This window comes from Engystomops pustulosus, chromosome 4 (assembly GCF_040894005.1).
Source record: "Engystomops pustulosus chromosome 4, aEngPut4.maternal, whole genome shotgun sequence".
NCBI classification, from domain to species: Eukaryota; Metazoa; Chordata; class Amphibia; order Anura; family Leptodactylidae; genus Engystomops; species Engystomops pustulosus.
The window spans coordinates 97,988,190-98,001,243 of record NC_092414.1 but is presented as its reverse complement, the minus strand read 5'-3'; the positions used below and the strand labels follow the sequence as shown (position 1 = coordinate 98,001,243).

The 13,054-nt window shown below is 42.7% G+C and overlaps 1 protein-coding gene and 1 long non-coding RNA gene across 4 annotated transcripts in view; one reads left to right on the top strand and one right to left on the bottom strand.

Annotated features, from left to right (window-relative positions):
- Positions 1-4,674: 4,674 nt before the first annotated feature.
- LOC140126882 (uncharacterized) lies at positions 4,675-8,230 on the bottom strand. The gene is made up of 2 exons (XR_011854917.1): positions 8,105-8,230; positions 4,675-6,089 (listed from the first exon to the last, which is right to left on the bottom strand). It is a non-coding gene; the product is annotated as an uncharacterized lncRNA (long non-coding RNA).
- Positions 8,159-13,054, top strand: part of TMEM117 (transmembrane protein 117) — a 257,186-nt gene continuing 252,290 nt past the window's right edge. The window contains exons 1-2 of one of the 3 annotated variants that reach the window (XM_072146849.1): positions 8,159-8,288; positions 10,578-10,873. In XM_072146849.1, the coding sequence (XP_072002950.1) occupies positions 10,600-10,873 (274 nt within the window). In that variant the 5' untranslated portion in view covers positions 8,159-8,288; positions 10,578-10,599. Of the gene's footprint in view, positions 8,378-8,729; positions 8,866-10,577; positions 10,874-13,054 lie in introns of those variants that run through there. The other 2 variants (XM_072146851.1, XM_072146852.1) reach the window with 2 other exon arrangements.

Here is a 13,054-nt window from a genome sequence, read left to right as displayed (position 1 = left end):
AAAACGCAACCGAAGAACAACGTGTGACCGCACCCTGTGAAAGAATCCTAAGGCCAGTTGTCCATGAGCGAGCGCAGTCAGAGGCAACAGTGGACTGAACGTGACTGCATGTCACGTGCTGAGTGGTTTTCTTTGGCTGCACCTCCCTAATTGTGACACAAATACTACAATCACAGATAACTACAATGTGGAAGCCAGGAACAGAAACCTGTCGTAAAAGCATGTGCGAGTCCTGTCTGAGGCTTTTTATATTATGTTTTGAAATGCAGCTGTGGAGAGGAGCTTTGCCTAATTACATTGTGTTAACAGTACATTTTGTAAACACCATGCTAAAGAATGTTAACACTATGAAATTGGGCAAATTTCCTCTCCTCAGCTGTTGTATAGTATTTCAAAAGGCAATGCAAACTCCACGTGTGAACGCACCCTGTGAGCCGTTTTACATAAGCATTGCAGAGTTTTATCAGTTTGATCAATGAAACTGACATTTCCCATCAGATTTTAATCAATTTGTACATTGTGTCCATTTTTGATCAGTTTTCACCACATTCTTTAGCGCATAAAAAAATTTACAAATGTTGCCATGCCACCTGCCTTTTCTATTGTTTATAGAAGTCACGGACACATTAAGGTTTCAATGCATCTGCCGGATCTTCTTTTCGTTAAAACTTTCTTATTGCTGAGAAAGCTTAGTTTTAAATTATGCTAATTATCATCTGTCGCTCCAGGCTCTCGAAATGAAGGCGTTCGGTGCTCCCACTTTCCATAATTATTTACGGCTTCTTCCTCCGCCAATCACCTCCCCTCCCACTGATTTCCCTTTCTGAGAGTCTGTGACGTCAGCCGGCTCACAGAAAGTCTTGCGCACGCTCTTTCGATATCCCTCACATGCAGCTTCCTGAACTGTCTAGACAGGACTAATAAACCAGAGCTGGATGACTTTACACAGCAGCTGGGGGATGGTGCTGCGATTGATTACTTCTACCTATCAGGGCGCGTTCACACGTTCCTCTAGCGCCGCGTTCATAACGCGGCGCTAGCGCACAGGGGGCGGAGTTTGGGGCGATTGCATATGCGTTTCCAGAGAAACGCATGCAATCGGGTTATTAATCGCATGCGTTTCCTGGGAAACGCATATGCGATCGGCCCGAGCCCCGCCCACTGTGCGCTAGCGTCGCGTTATGAACGCGATGATAGCGGAACGTGTGAACACACCCTCAGGCACAACCAGGGCCGCATCTAGTGGAGCTCTCTCCTTGCCTCGGCCGCATCTGGTGGAGCTCTCTCCTTGCCTCGGCCGCATCTGGTGGAGCTCTCTCCTTGCCTCGGCCGCATCTGGTGGAGCTCTCTCCTTGCCTCGGCCGCATCTGGTGGAGCTCTCTCCTTGCCTCGGCCGCACCTAGTGGAGCTCTCTCCTTGCCTCGGCCGCACCTAGTGGAGCTCTCTCCTTGCCTCGGCCGCATCTAGTGGAGCTCTCTCCTTGCCTCGCCCGCACCTAGTGGAGCTCTCTCCTTGCCTCGGCCGCATCTAGTGGAGCTCTCTCCTTGCCTCGGCCGCATCTATTGAAGCTCTCTCCTTGCCTCGGCCGCATCTGGTGGAGCTCTCTCCTTGCCTCGGCCGCATCTGGTGGAGCTCTCTCCTTGCCTCGGCCGCATCTGGTGGAGCTCTCTCCTTGCCTCGGCCGCATCTGGTGGAGCTCTCTCCTTGCCTCGGCCGCATCTGGTGGAGCTCTCTCCTTGCCTCGGCCGCATCTGGTGGAGCTCTCTCCTTGCCTCGGCCGCATCTGGTGGAGCTCTCTCCTTGCCTCGCCCGCACCTAGTGGAGCTCTCTCCTTGCCTCGGCCGCACCTAGTGGAGCTCTCTCCTTGCCTCGGCCGCATCTAGTGGAGCTCTCTCCTTGCCTCGCCCGCACCTAGTGGAGCTCTCTCCTTGCCTCGGCCGCATCTGGTGGAGCTCTCTCCTTGCCTCGGCCGCATCTGGTGGAGCTCTCTCCTTGCCTCGGCCGCATCTGGTGGAGCTCTCTCCTTGCCTCGGCCGCACCTAGTGGAGCTCTCTCCTTGCCTCGGCCGCACCTAGTGGAGCTCTCTCCTTGCCTCGGCCGCATCTAGTGGAGCTCTCTCCTTGCCTCGCCCGCACCTAGTGGAGCTCTCTCCTTGCCTCGCCCGCACCTAGTGGAGCTCTCTCCTTGCCTCGGCCGCATCTGGTGGAGCTCTCTCCTTGCCTCGGCCGCATCTGGTGGAGCTCTCTCCTTGCCTCGGCCACATCTGGAGGAGCTCTCTCCTTGCCTCGGCCGCATCTGGAGGAGCTCTCTCCTTGCCTCGGCCGCATCTAGTGAAGCTCTCTCCTTGCCTCGGCCGCATCTGGTGGAGCTCTCTCCTTGCCTCGGCCGCATCTAGTGGAGCTCTCTCCTTGCCTCGCCCACACCTAGTGGAGCTCTCTCCTTGCCTCGGCCGCACCTAGTGGAGCTCTCTCCTTGCCTCGGCCGCATCTAGTGGAGCTCTCTCCTTGCCTCGCCCGCACCTAGTGGAGCTCTCTCCTTGCCTCGGCCGCATCTAGTGGAGCTCTCTCCTTGCCTCGGCCGCATCTATTGAAGCTCTCTCCTTGCCTCGGCCGCATCTGGTGGAGCTCTCTCCTTGCCTCGGCCGCATCTGGTGGAGCTCTCTCCTTGCCTCGCCCACATCTAGTGGAGCTCTCTCCTTGCCTCGGCCAGTGTTAGATTGATGTCAGGCTGGTGTGTGAGTGTATTTACATCAGCTGGTCACTATACCGTGAGGGAGCCCCTACCTGTTGCAACCTTCTGTAGCACTGCATATACAATGTGGTATACTTTATGAATGGCTTATTCTGTAAAAGTGAGGGATAGTGTTATTTCATAAAACAGTGAAATTGGTAAACTGCCAGATAACATGATGAAGCCCCCAAAATCCTGGTTTTGGCATCTATGTATATGGAACCTTTCCTGGTGTATTTGTCAAACAAAAATAACAACCAGAATTCAGTTTAACCAGGGTGTTGTGTAGGTTTTCAAAAACACAGCGTGTTTTCACTGCAACAGTTAACAATTCTTACCTGATTCGCTGTAGTCCAGGGTCGGCTCAAGTTTTCAGTAGCCCCCTGGGCAACAGAGCCTCAGTAGGTCCCTTTGCATCGAACTCATGTGGCAGCATTAAAAATTCAGAAATGAAATGGTCTCCTGTTCCTTAAAATATTTCCTAGTTTATCATCCCAAACAGCCCCCTCATTGGTATTTTATATAAAGCCCCTCTCACCCCCTATGGATTCATTAGATACAGCCCCCCTCACCCCTATGGATTACTTATGGGCAGCCTTATAGCAGCTCTGGGCCCTGGCACTTGCAAGGTATGCCCAGTGTTGACGCCGACCCTGCCCTTGTGCTATATTCTTTCCTTAAAGGAAACCTACCATTTAGAAACACCCATCATTAGGCAAACATACCTTTAGACAGGTGTTGTTAGGCAGATGCCGGTGCAGGTCTTGTATTGTCAAGAAACGGAGGTGTTTCGGCGGCAAAACTGTTTTTAAATCATGCTAATGAGCGTTTGGCACAACTGGCAAAACTGTTTTTAAATCATGCTAATGAGCGTTTGGCGCATCTGTTCACTACGGCTGCGCTATAGAGAGAGAGAAAGGGAGGGCAGGCAGGGCTTCTTGAGTCACGCTGTGGGCGTGAATAATTAGGATAATACCCAAGTGTCAAGCGCCCTGAGTGACGAGCACAGGTGCGCCGAACGCTCATTAGCATGATTTCAAAAGTGTTTTGCCGCCGAAACACCTCAGTTCCTGGACAATACAAGACCTGCACCGGCATCTGCATAACAACACCTGTCTAAAGGTATGTTTGCCTAATGATGGGTGTTTCTAAATAGTAGGTTTCCTTTAAACGTTCTACAAATTAATTCTGTTTTTATTGGGATACCTTCTGTCTAGCTCTCTTGAGAGTGATGAAGTGTATCATTATGTTGGGATTGCACATTTCAATGAATCCTGATGCAAAGAATACATACTGATGTGCACAAACAGGTAATTTTGTATGAAGATTGACATGACTGGACATGATTTTATGACGGGTTGTTTCTAGATTCTGTAACAACCAGTGATTTCCCTACTATACTATACTATACTAGAAAACAAGGTTTGGCAACAGTTCCCCCGTTGCCAAATCTTATTTTGTATATATATTATTTTGTTCTGCAGGTAGGGGGAATAAAGTAAAAATGTTTACTCGCCTTTCTGGGCTCCTCCATTTCTGGCAGCAGTCGCTTCTTCTATTCCCTTTACAGGTTCTTATGCCTGTGCATAACTTTCGATAGCTCTGACTCTTTTGAAATTCTCTTCACTAGGTAGGACTGGACCCCCCCCTTCTCTTGATCACATGTGATTGCCATAAAGCCATATACTAATATGGTTGTCAGTAGGTAATGAGCCACCCAGGATGGATCAAGTTTTCGGTTGCAGTTTTGAAGCCAAAAGCAGAGTGGATCTGCTCCTCCTCTCTTTTTTTTCACTTTTGAACATCAAAAACTCTATATGAAAACCTGAACGTGTGAATGCAGCCTCAGGGTGTTTTTATTGCAGGTACTCATGAAGCAATTATGAATGGGTGTACCCCACAAAGATGCAACTGTACATGTACATAAAGCCAGCAATACAGTGATAGTTAAAAAATAATCTTTAATGATTAACATATAAATAACTTACGTGTAGAATACCGTGTACTGCCAAACACACATGTAAGACCTAAATACAGCAAGAAACTGCACATGAATACCTGGATGTTTACAAAAATGCTGTAAAAAATTTTACATGAAATTTTCTAGATGACCTTTTTATGACTTGTACTGTCCATGTCCACTATTCAGCTGCATATGAACATGTTCAGCCTGTGGAAACAGACCCGTATGTTGATCTTATCCCACAGACTGGACCAGAGACCTTACATCACACAGAAATATGATTCCCTGTGTTCACACACTGCATCTAAATGATGTCAACATTACATACACACAGCGCAAATACATTGTTAACATAACACAAATGTACAAACACTCTATTTTGGTCCATTTTGCAGTTTAACACCAACAGGTCAGTAAAAAGCATGGACATTTCAAGTTTTTTCACTGGTGATTTGTAATCATACATCTAACAGTATCTGTCTATTAGGATTTCATGGCTCTTTGCACATTTGTAATAGGTGGGGCTTAAAGAGGGATAATTGTATACTTTTGGTCATGTAGTGTTATAGCGGCTGTTTTATTTGACTTGAACTATATGGAAGACAAACCTGCAGGAATCGGCAGATTGCAGAAACAACTTTAGTGAGGAAAGGGATTGATGTTCTAGTTAGATATTAGAGTTCTCTCCAACTTCTTCAGATACAATCAGGTTGCTTCTGTATATTATAATAAATGTCACCTAGGTGTGAAGACACAGGCAAAGCCACAGGAGCCATAAATTTATGCTGCTCCGTCTTATGTACCGGTTCACATAGTACACAGCTTTTCTGTACAATTAGACCGTCAATATAAATCTTCAGGTTTAAAGTATTATAATACAATGTTTGAAGCCAAAACAACGACTGAAGAAGAATAAAAAGAAAGAAAAGAAAGCAGCGGTGCTATTTGGAGCTCACAGTGAAAGTCATAAAAACTGAGCTCACAAGCAAGTGATGCAAATGCATTTTCTTGCCAATTTCACCACATTTGGAATTTTTTTCCAGCTTCCCAGTACATGGCATGGAATAATAACTAACGTTACTGAGGAGTAAAATTTGTTAGGCAGAAAATAAGCCCTTGAACAGCTCTGTACACAGAAAAATGGATTTTTGAAGGTGGAGAGCAAAAAATTTAAGAAAAAACCCTTTGTTAAACTCTCTCTCCCTTTAGGATCCACACCTTGTTTTGGCTTCAAAATTGCATCATAAAACCAGAGTGTTATTCCCTATGATTATCTTCAACAACAATCCATTGTATTTCCTGTAGTCTTCACTCCTTGGCTTATTTCTTAGTTGATGTTGTTTCCCATGCAGAACCTATTTATTAACAATTAACTTGTATTTCCGCTTCATTATACCTGAAAAATAGACAATATAGTACAGTATACAAATTATACACTTAAAATGGCCAGTAGAGGGCGCTCATCTTAGATAAAAGAAAGCAACATAGCTATAAACTGATACTATAAAACTAGCAGCAGCATGATCATCTATCTCTTAAAATACAATACGGCAATGGGATATCACAGAATGGTGTGGCACCACATTGTCGATGTAGCAGTTAAATAGAACTTTTCTTCTCACTTGCATCACTTAAGGCACAATACTACAAATCTTTTCTACATAGTGCACAGCTAGAAATTATTTGTCTTCTTCCTATATTCACCCTATTGACAGTATTCGTTACAGCATCAAAGCATGAAATAATAGATGTACGAAGTAAACACATAAGAGTAGGTTCAAACTAGTTTTGTCTATTTCCATTTATATGGCCTGGAATACAAAAAAGATTCCACTATAAATCACCAATATAATCATGGGTATACAATATAACCAATATAATCATGGGATACAACTTTTATGTATTTCAATTAAAACAGATTTTGTCACAAAGGATACTATTAGTTCTTCCAAACACAGGGGGACATTTGTTGGTGTTCTATGCCAGATTTTTAACGTAGAAGCACTGAAATGATTGCAAATTCTTGTGCAATGCAAGAAATTGTCATTACTATTGCGACTTAGCCACCTCCTTCCTGTTACAGTTCAGGACTCTGCCAAGCATGGTCAAGTGCAGCCAGTCTACCCCGTCTGTGTTTTGTGCAGATTTAACCCTGGGGCCAAATGCACACGTTGCGTTTCAGGTGCATTTTTAAATGCAAAAGAGAGAGGATGAGGCCGTGGTCACATGTACCGCTAGGCGTCCGTTCATAACGCGATGCTAGAGCACAGGGGGCGGTCCTCGGCCTGAACACACATGCGTTTCCAGAGAAACGCATGCGATCGGCTTGTCAATCGCATGTGTTTCCCTGGAAACGCATGTGCGTTCGGGCCGAGGATTGCCCCCTGTGAAAAACTTTATTTCACATTACCCTGTTCCCTTCCAGCAGTTTGTGGTGAGTCCTGGGAGGCAAGGCGGGGGTGACTTGGGAGCTGCATCAGCCTGTGTCTCAGTCTCCATGATGCATTGGCATAAGGTGTGCTTACCACACCATGACCAAATTCTATTGTGGCGTCATCTGGCCACATTTCTGGTCATATGAATGGGGCCTTAGGCTGGGGGCTCATTAACCAGAGTCAGGATTTCCTTGCAATGGGCTTTTTTTTTAAATTTATTTACATCAATAATTAATTTGATGTAGATTCTATACAGATTTCATCAGCAGGTTTTTTTTATCATAAGATGTATATGAATGCAATTCAATATACTGTAACTGTAAATCAATGTGGATTAGATAAGATGATTTTGCTGCCTTTGAAAGTTTTAGCTACTACATATATTGTTAATTTTCTTCATTTTGCATGCTGATTTTCCAGGCTGCCCTACTTCATTTATTACACATATTCAGTTATGTGCTAAAATGTAAACCTCAATTTTTACATATTTTTTTGCTGTGCAGTGTAATCATTCACACATACCTGGTATATTACATTAGATGAAACATTTATTTGGCACCTTTTGTTATGGTGCAGCTGCTCTTTACTGCTCTTATAGCTTTGATCATGGCTGGTGTACATCAATATATCATTAGATGGAAGAAGGACACAGAAAGGATACAGATAAAAGATCTAGCATATTCCATATGTTTCTCCCATCTTAGCAAAAGACTGCTTGGTGGCAGCACAATCTCCATATGTAAACCCAAAGTTCCTTGAAGACAGAATAAATCCTGGTGTCAGTAGTGGCATTAGGCTAGTACTCCCTGCACATAAGCTGTAAATCAGCTCAACCTTTTAACCCCTTTAAGGACACCTATGCTTGTATTGTTCCAGCTTTATTTACATAGCACGTGACGTAATGTATATCAAGCCCATGGCTGCCAACTGTGCCACTACATATGCTGCTTTCTCAGCCCAGTGATGTCATTCTCACCCCGTATTACTGCAATGAATGGATCCGGGAGAGACAGCAGCGCCTCGGTGAATGGAGCCCTGGCAGCAGCAGCTAAAATGTGGAGGGCGTGGGCTTGATGTCTGCATGGCTATTCCTGGAAGCTGAAGCAATGCCCTGGAAGCGCTCCCTCTCCCAGGATAAAGCCTCATGAATGATCAGGCTGGTAAGTGATGGCCTCTAAATCTCAGCATTGCACCAACCTGGATTTGTACACTGTCATGTGGGTGTAGCAAGTCATGCTACAGGCACAAGGTGAGAGCACCCACCCCTCTCTATAGGAAGCCCTAGCTAATAAATGATGGACGTTTATTAAAGAGACATGTCCTTGTTACATAAAGAGAAGTTTCGTGCCTGCCACTAATCCAGCTGTGATTGTTTAGTAATAATTCTTATAAATATTTATCTAACTGTCTAAAGTTCAAAATAAAATAAATATTGTGGAACATAATGCAAGCAGCTATAAAGAAATCTAAAGTATATTACAGATGACATGAATAGAAGTACCACTTAACCCCTCCCTAACTTGCGTGGACATTGTCCATGTGCCATCAGGTGTGTAAAGTCTCCATCAAGGCTTAGATTCTCTCAAACAAGTCTAGCCAGTTCTATTTCCAGATCACTCTGACGAAATAGGAGGGTTTTACTTCAGTGTTGTGAAATCTTATTTTGTTTTCTAAACAATGGGTTAAATCTTTCCTCTTCGGTTGTTACTATTGAAACAATCTCTGCTAATTGAGAAGGTAATAATATAGATAGTAGAGATTGGCAGTTCTTCTAGCATAAGGTCTTTTAGACTCGTGCTAGTAACAGAGTTAGTATATACATTTGGTCATATATGTTACACTTACAGTGCAACCAATAATCTCTAGTGTCATAAAATGCTTGGGTTGTTAGGAAGTTATTCTTCATCATAAATGTGTAATTATAACATGGATTTGTTTATAGTATCAGTTGTAAATGTGAGGCACACTGAAAGCATATAACGATGTGTACCCTTTAAATAAGTTGTTTAACCCCTTCAAGGGCAGGACATTAGTTACTACTCGCATCCTTGTGTAAAGAAAAACTGTTAAACCCTTTCATGACTAAGGGTCATTGGTACTTGAATGTCCAGATCATTTTTTGCAATTCTGTCCTTTAAATGATTATATCTTTGGAACATTTGAGAGTTTAAACAGGCATAAGGGCTTAAGTATCTATAAGAAGGGCAGATACTGCCAGTATGTCAGATTGGTTTATAATCCTTCATCCTGGTGCTAGATGTCCTTTAATAGGCATAGCAACATAGACTGTAAGCTCTTGCGAGCAGGGCCCTCACTTCTATTGTAGTATTGTATTTACATATGTCTCAGATGATTTGTAAAGCACTATAAAATATGATGGGGCTATATAAATGAAGATTATTATAATAATAATAAATGGTTTCCCAGCATCCTCAGTGGATAAAAACTGACTGCACGTCCCTTTTTTTGCAGACCCGTAGATTTATATTGTCATTCATGATCTGCAAACATGAGAAAAATAGTATTTTTCTGTGGTCCATGTCCTAACTTGAAAAAGCACATAGCTTTTTTTGAAAATCATGGATAGCGTGATTGCGATGGGTTCAATGACTGCATCTCCATGGCCTCCCCTAATTTGAGTAGTATTCAATATATACCTAAGGCTATATTCACACACACGTATAGGGGACGTTTATACAGCCAACGTGTGTGTATATATATATATATATATATATACGGCGTATATACGTCCCCCATACGGCTGCATCATACTGCTCCGTAGCCGGGAGAAAGATAGGACATGTCCTATCTTTAGCCGGGATACTGCGCTGTGCGCCATATAATTTCTATGGAGAGGGGTGGGAGTGAGCAGCAAAAATGGAGGTTTGGTCTAATTCAGAAAGTGTAGCAGATGTAAATGGGCGGGCAGAGAAATCTGTGCTGAAAAGTCGCTTTCAACAGTTGGAATATCTGGAGTAGCCTGCATGAATGCAGTTACATTTAAGAATAGCAGAATACATGTTGCTACTTACAAAATGCATATGTGTTCTGTAATACATTTCGCCCAATACATTTCAAAACACAATGCAAAATGCATAATGTGAACACAGCGTTAAGGTTTTACAATTATTTTCAGGTATTCAGTTTTACCCTAAGCTACATGGAAATCATTAAGATGGGTTATGAATTTTCTGTAAATGTCATTTCTTAACATATTTGTTTTTACAGTATTTAGAATGGCATTACATTGAAGGGAACAACTTATTCCTTTTTCAAAGAGTCTACAGCCTATTTTTGGTGCCTGTAGTGAGGATAAAATAAGTAATCTGTGTCACTGCTTCTCAATCAGGACACATAGCAAGTTGAGAATTCCTGTTAAAGCGCATGCTGCTATCATGTGAGATTAAAAACACTATAGAGATTACAAAGTTTTTTTAATTTTATTTTAGGACCACACAGAAGATTTCAAGGATGGCAAAAGACTTCCGCTATTATTTCCAGCATCCGTGGTCACGTATAGTAATTGCTTATTTGGTGACTTTTTTTAATTTCTTAATATTTGCTGAGGATCCTGTGTCTCATAGCCAAACAGAAGCCAATGTCATTGTTGTTGGGAACTGTTTTTCATTTATCATGACCAAATACCCAGGAGGAGCTTGGAATGTTTTAAAAGTTATTCTATGGCTTGTGGCCATCGTAGTTGGGTTGATCGCTGGGAAGTTTCTTTTTCATCAACGCTTGTTTGGTAAGTATATTACATCTATATTGATTTATTGTAACATTGCTTTGTAGTTGATATTTTTTTTTAGATCAATTACTTTTCTCTATCACTTTAAAAGGGATAGTACTGTTTGCTATTTGATCAACGTAAAATCCTAAAGGTATGATAGTTGTTTTTTTTTGCTGACATCTAGCTCCATTTTAACCCAACTGGAGAGTGAAATATGTTGCAGGAAGTAGCTATTGTATTACAAGATTGGTATATTGGGACTTATTTACTAATTCTGTCTAATATTTACACAACATAAAATAATGTAGGAAGTCCGATGGTGAGCAAAATTTAAGTGACTTGTCCTTTGTGATAAATTTAGAGATTCTGCTATACATGTTTAGATAATGTATAAACTTATTACATCTTTACATTGATAGATGCAATGTGGAATTTTTTTTTAAACCAGACAATCAACAATACATTATAACTAGGGGACCTTGATCAGATTTTTCATTGGGACATAACAGCTTCAATTGATACTTCTGTTGAAAGTCATGTCTATTCTACAATTATTTTCTCTGCGTCAACAGAAAATGTATTAAAAGTGTAAGTAATACGAGAACTGAAAGTGAAGATTCTGAGATTGCTGACCAGTGACTCATAGGATATTATAACATTGGCAATTCAAAGTTTGTTGATAGAAGATCTGGCAAGGCCAGGATGTTGAGCAGATGGTCTGTAGGTCATAGATCTTAATTTGGAACATTTGGATGTCTACAGTTTGCTCTTTATTGTGTGATTAATCTTCAGATGCTTTAGAATAAAGCTAGATGTAACAAATTAAACTTCTTAAACCTGGCTTAAAGGAGTATTCCAGGAATCAGCATTATTTATATACAAATAGGTCCTTAAAATATAAGCTAATATGTAATTAGTTCTTCAAAATTTGTCTCCCCTGTGGACATATACATGCTGTGGACATACACTGTAATGAAGAATTAAAATGCTACTGGCCCTTTCAGTATCAGTGAATCAGTCCACTGATTTTCTCAGCGTGGAGCAGACAGAGGACAGAAGATCGTCGCTGGTCACATGTCCACATCACATGCCCTGCACCTGCCTGGGCAGGTCATGTGATCATCACTATGTGTGGCTATAGTCGGTCAGTTGTAGTGCATCCAGAATGGCCAGTGTTAGGGCTCATTTACATGGCCGTTCATGGGGATGTACATGCGGCCGCAAATTTGCAGCCTGATATACACTCACTGGCCACTTTATTAGGTACACCTGTCCAATTGCTCATTAACACTTAATTTCTAATCAGCCAATCACATGGCGGCAACTCAGTGCATTTAGGCATGTAGACATGGTCAAGACAATCTCCTGCAGTTCAAACCGAGCATCAGTATGGGGAAGAAAGGTGATTTGAGTGCATTTGAACGTGGCATGGTTGTTGGTGCCAGAAGGGCTGGTCTGAGTATTTCAGAAACTGCTGATCTACTGGGATTTTCACGCACAACCATTTCTAGGGTTTACAGAGAATTGCCCGAAAAAGAAAAAACATCCAGTGAGTGGCAGTTCTGTGGGTGGAAATGCCTTGTTGATGCCAGAGGTCAGAGGAGAATGGGCAGACTGGTTCGAGCTGATAGAAAGGCAACAGTGACTCAAATCGCCACCATTTACAACCAAGGTAGGCAGAAGAGCATCTCTGAACGCACAGTACGTCGAACTTTGAGGCAGATGGGCTACAGCAGCAGAAGACCACACAGGGTGCCACTCCTTTCAGCTAAGAACAGGAAACTGAGGCTACAATTTGCACAAGCTCTTCGAAATTGGACAGTAGAAGATTGGAAAAACGTTGCCTGGTCTGATGAGTCTCGATTTCTGCTGCGACATTCGGATGGTAGGGTCAGAATTTGGCGTCAACAACATGAAAGCATGTATCCATCCTGCCTTGTATCAATGGTTCAGGCTGGTGGTGGTGGTGTCATGGTGTGGGGAATATTTTCTTGGCACTCTTTGGGCCCCTTGGTACCAATTGAGCATCTTTGCAACGCCACAGCCTACCTGAGTATTGTTGCTGACCATGTCCATCCCTTTATGACCACAATGTACCCAACATCTGATGGCTACTTTCAGCAGTATAATGTGCCATGTCATAAAGCTGGAATCATCTCAGACTGGTTTCTTGAACATGACAATGAGTTCACTGTA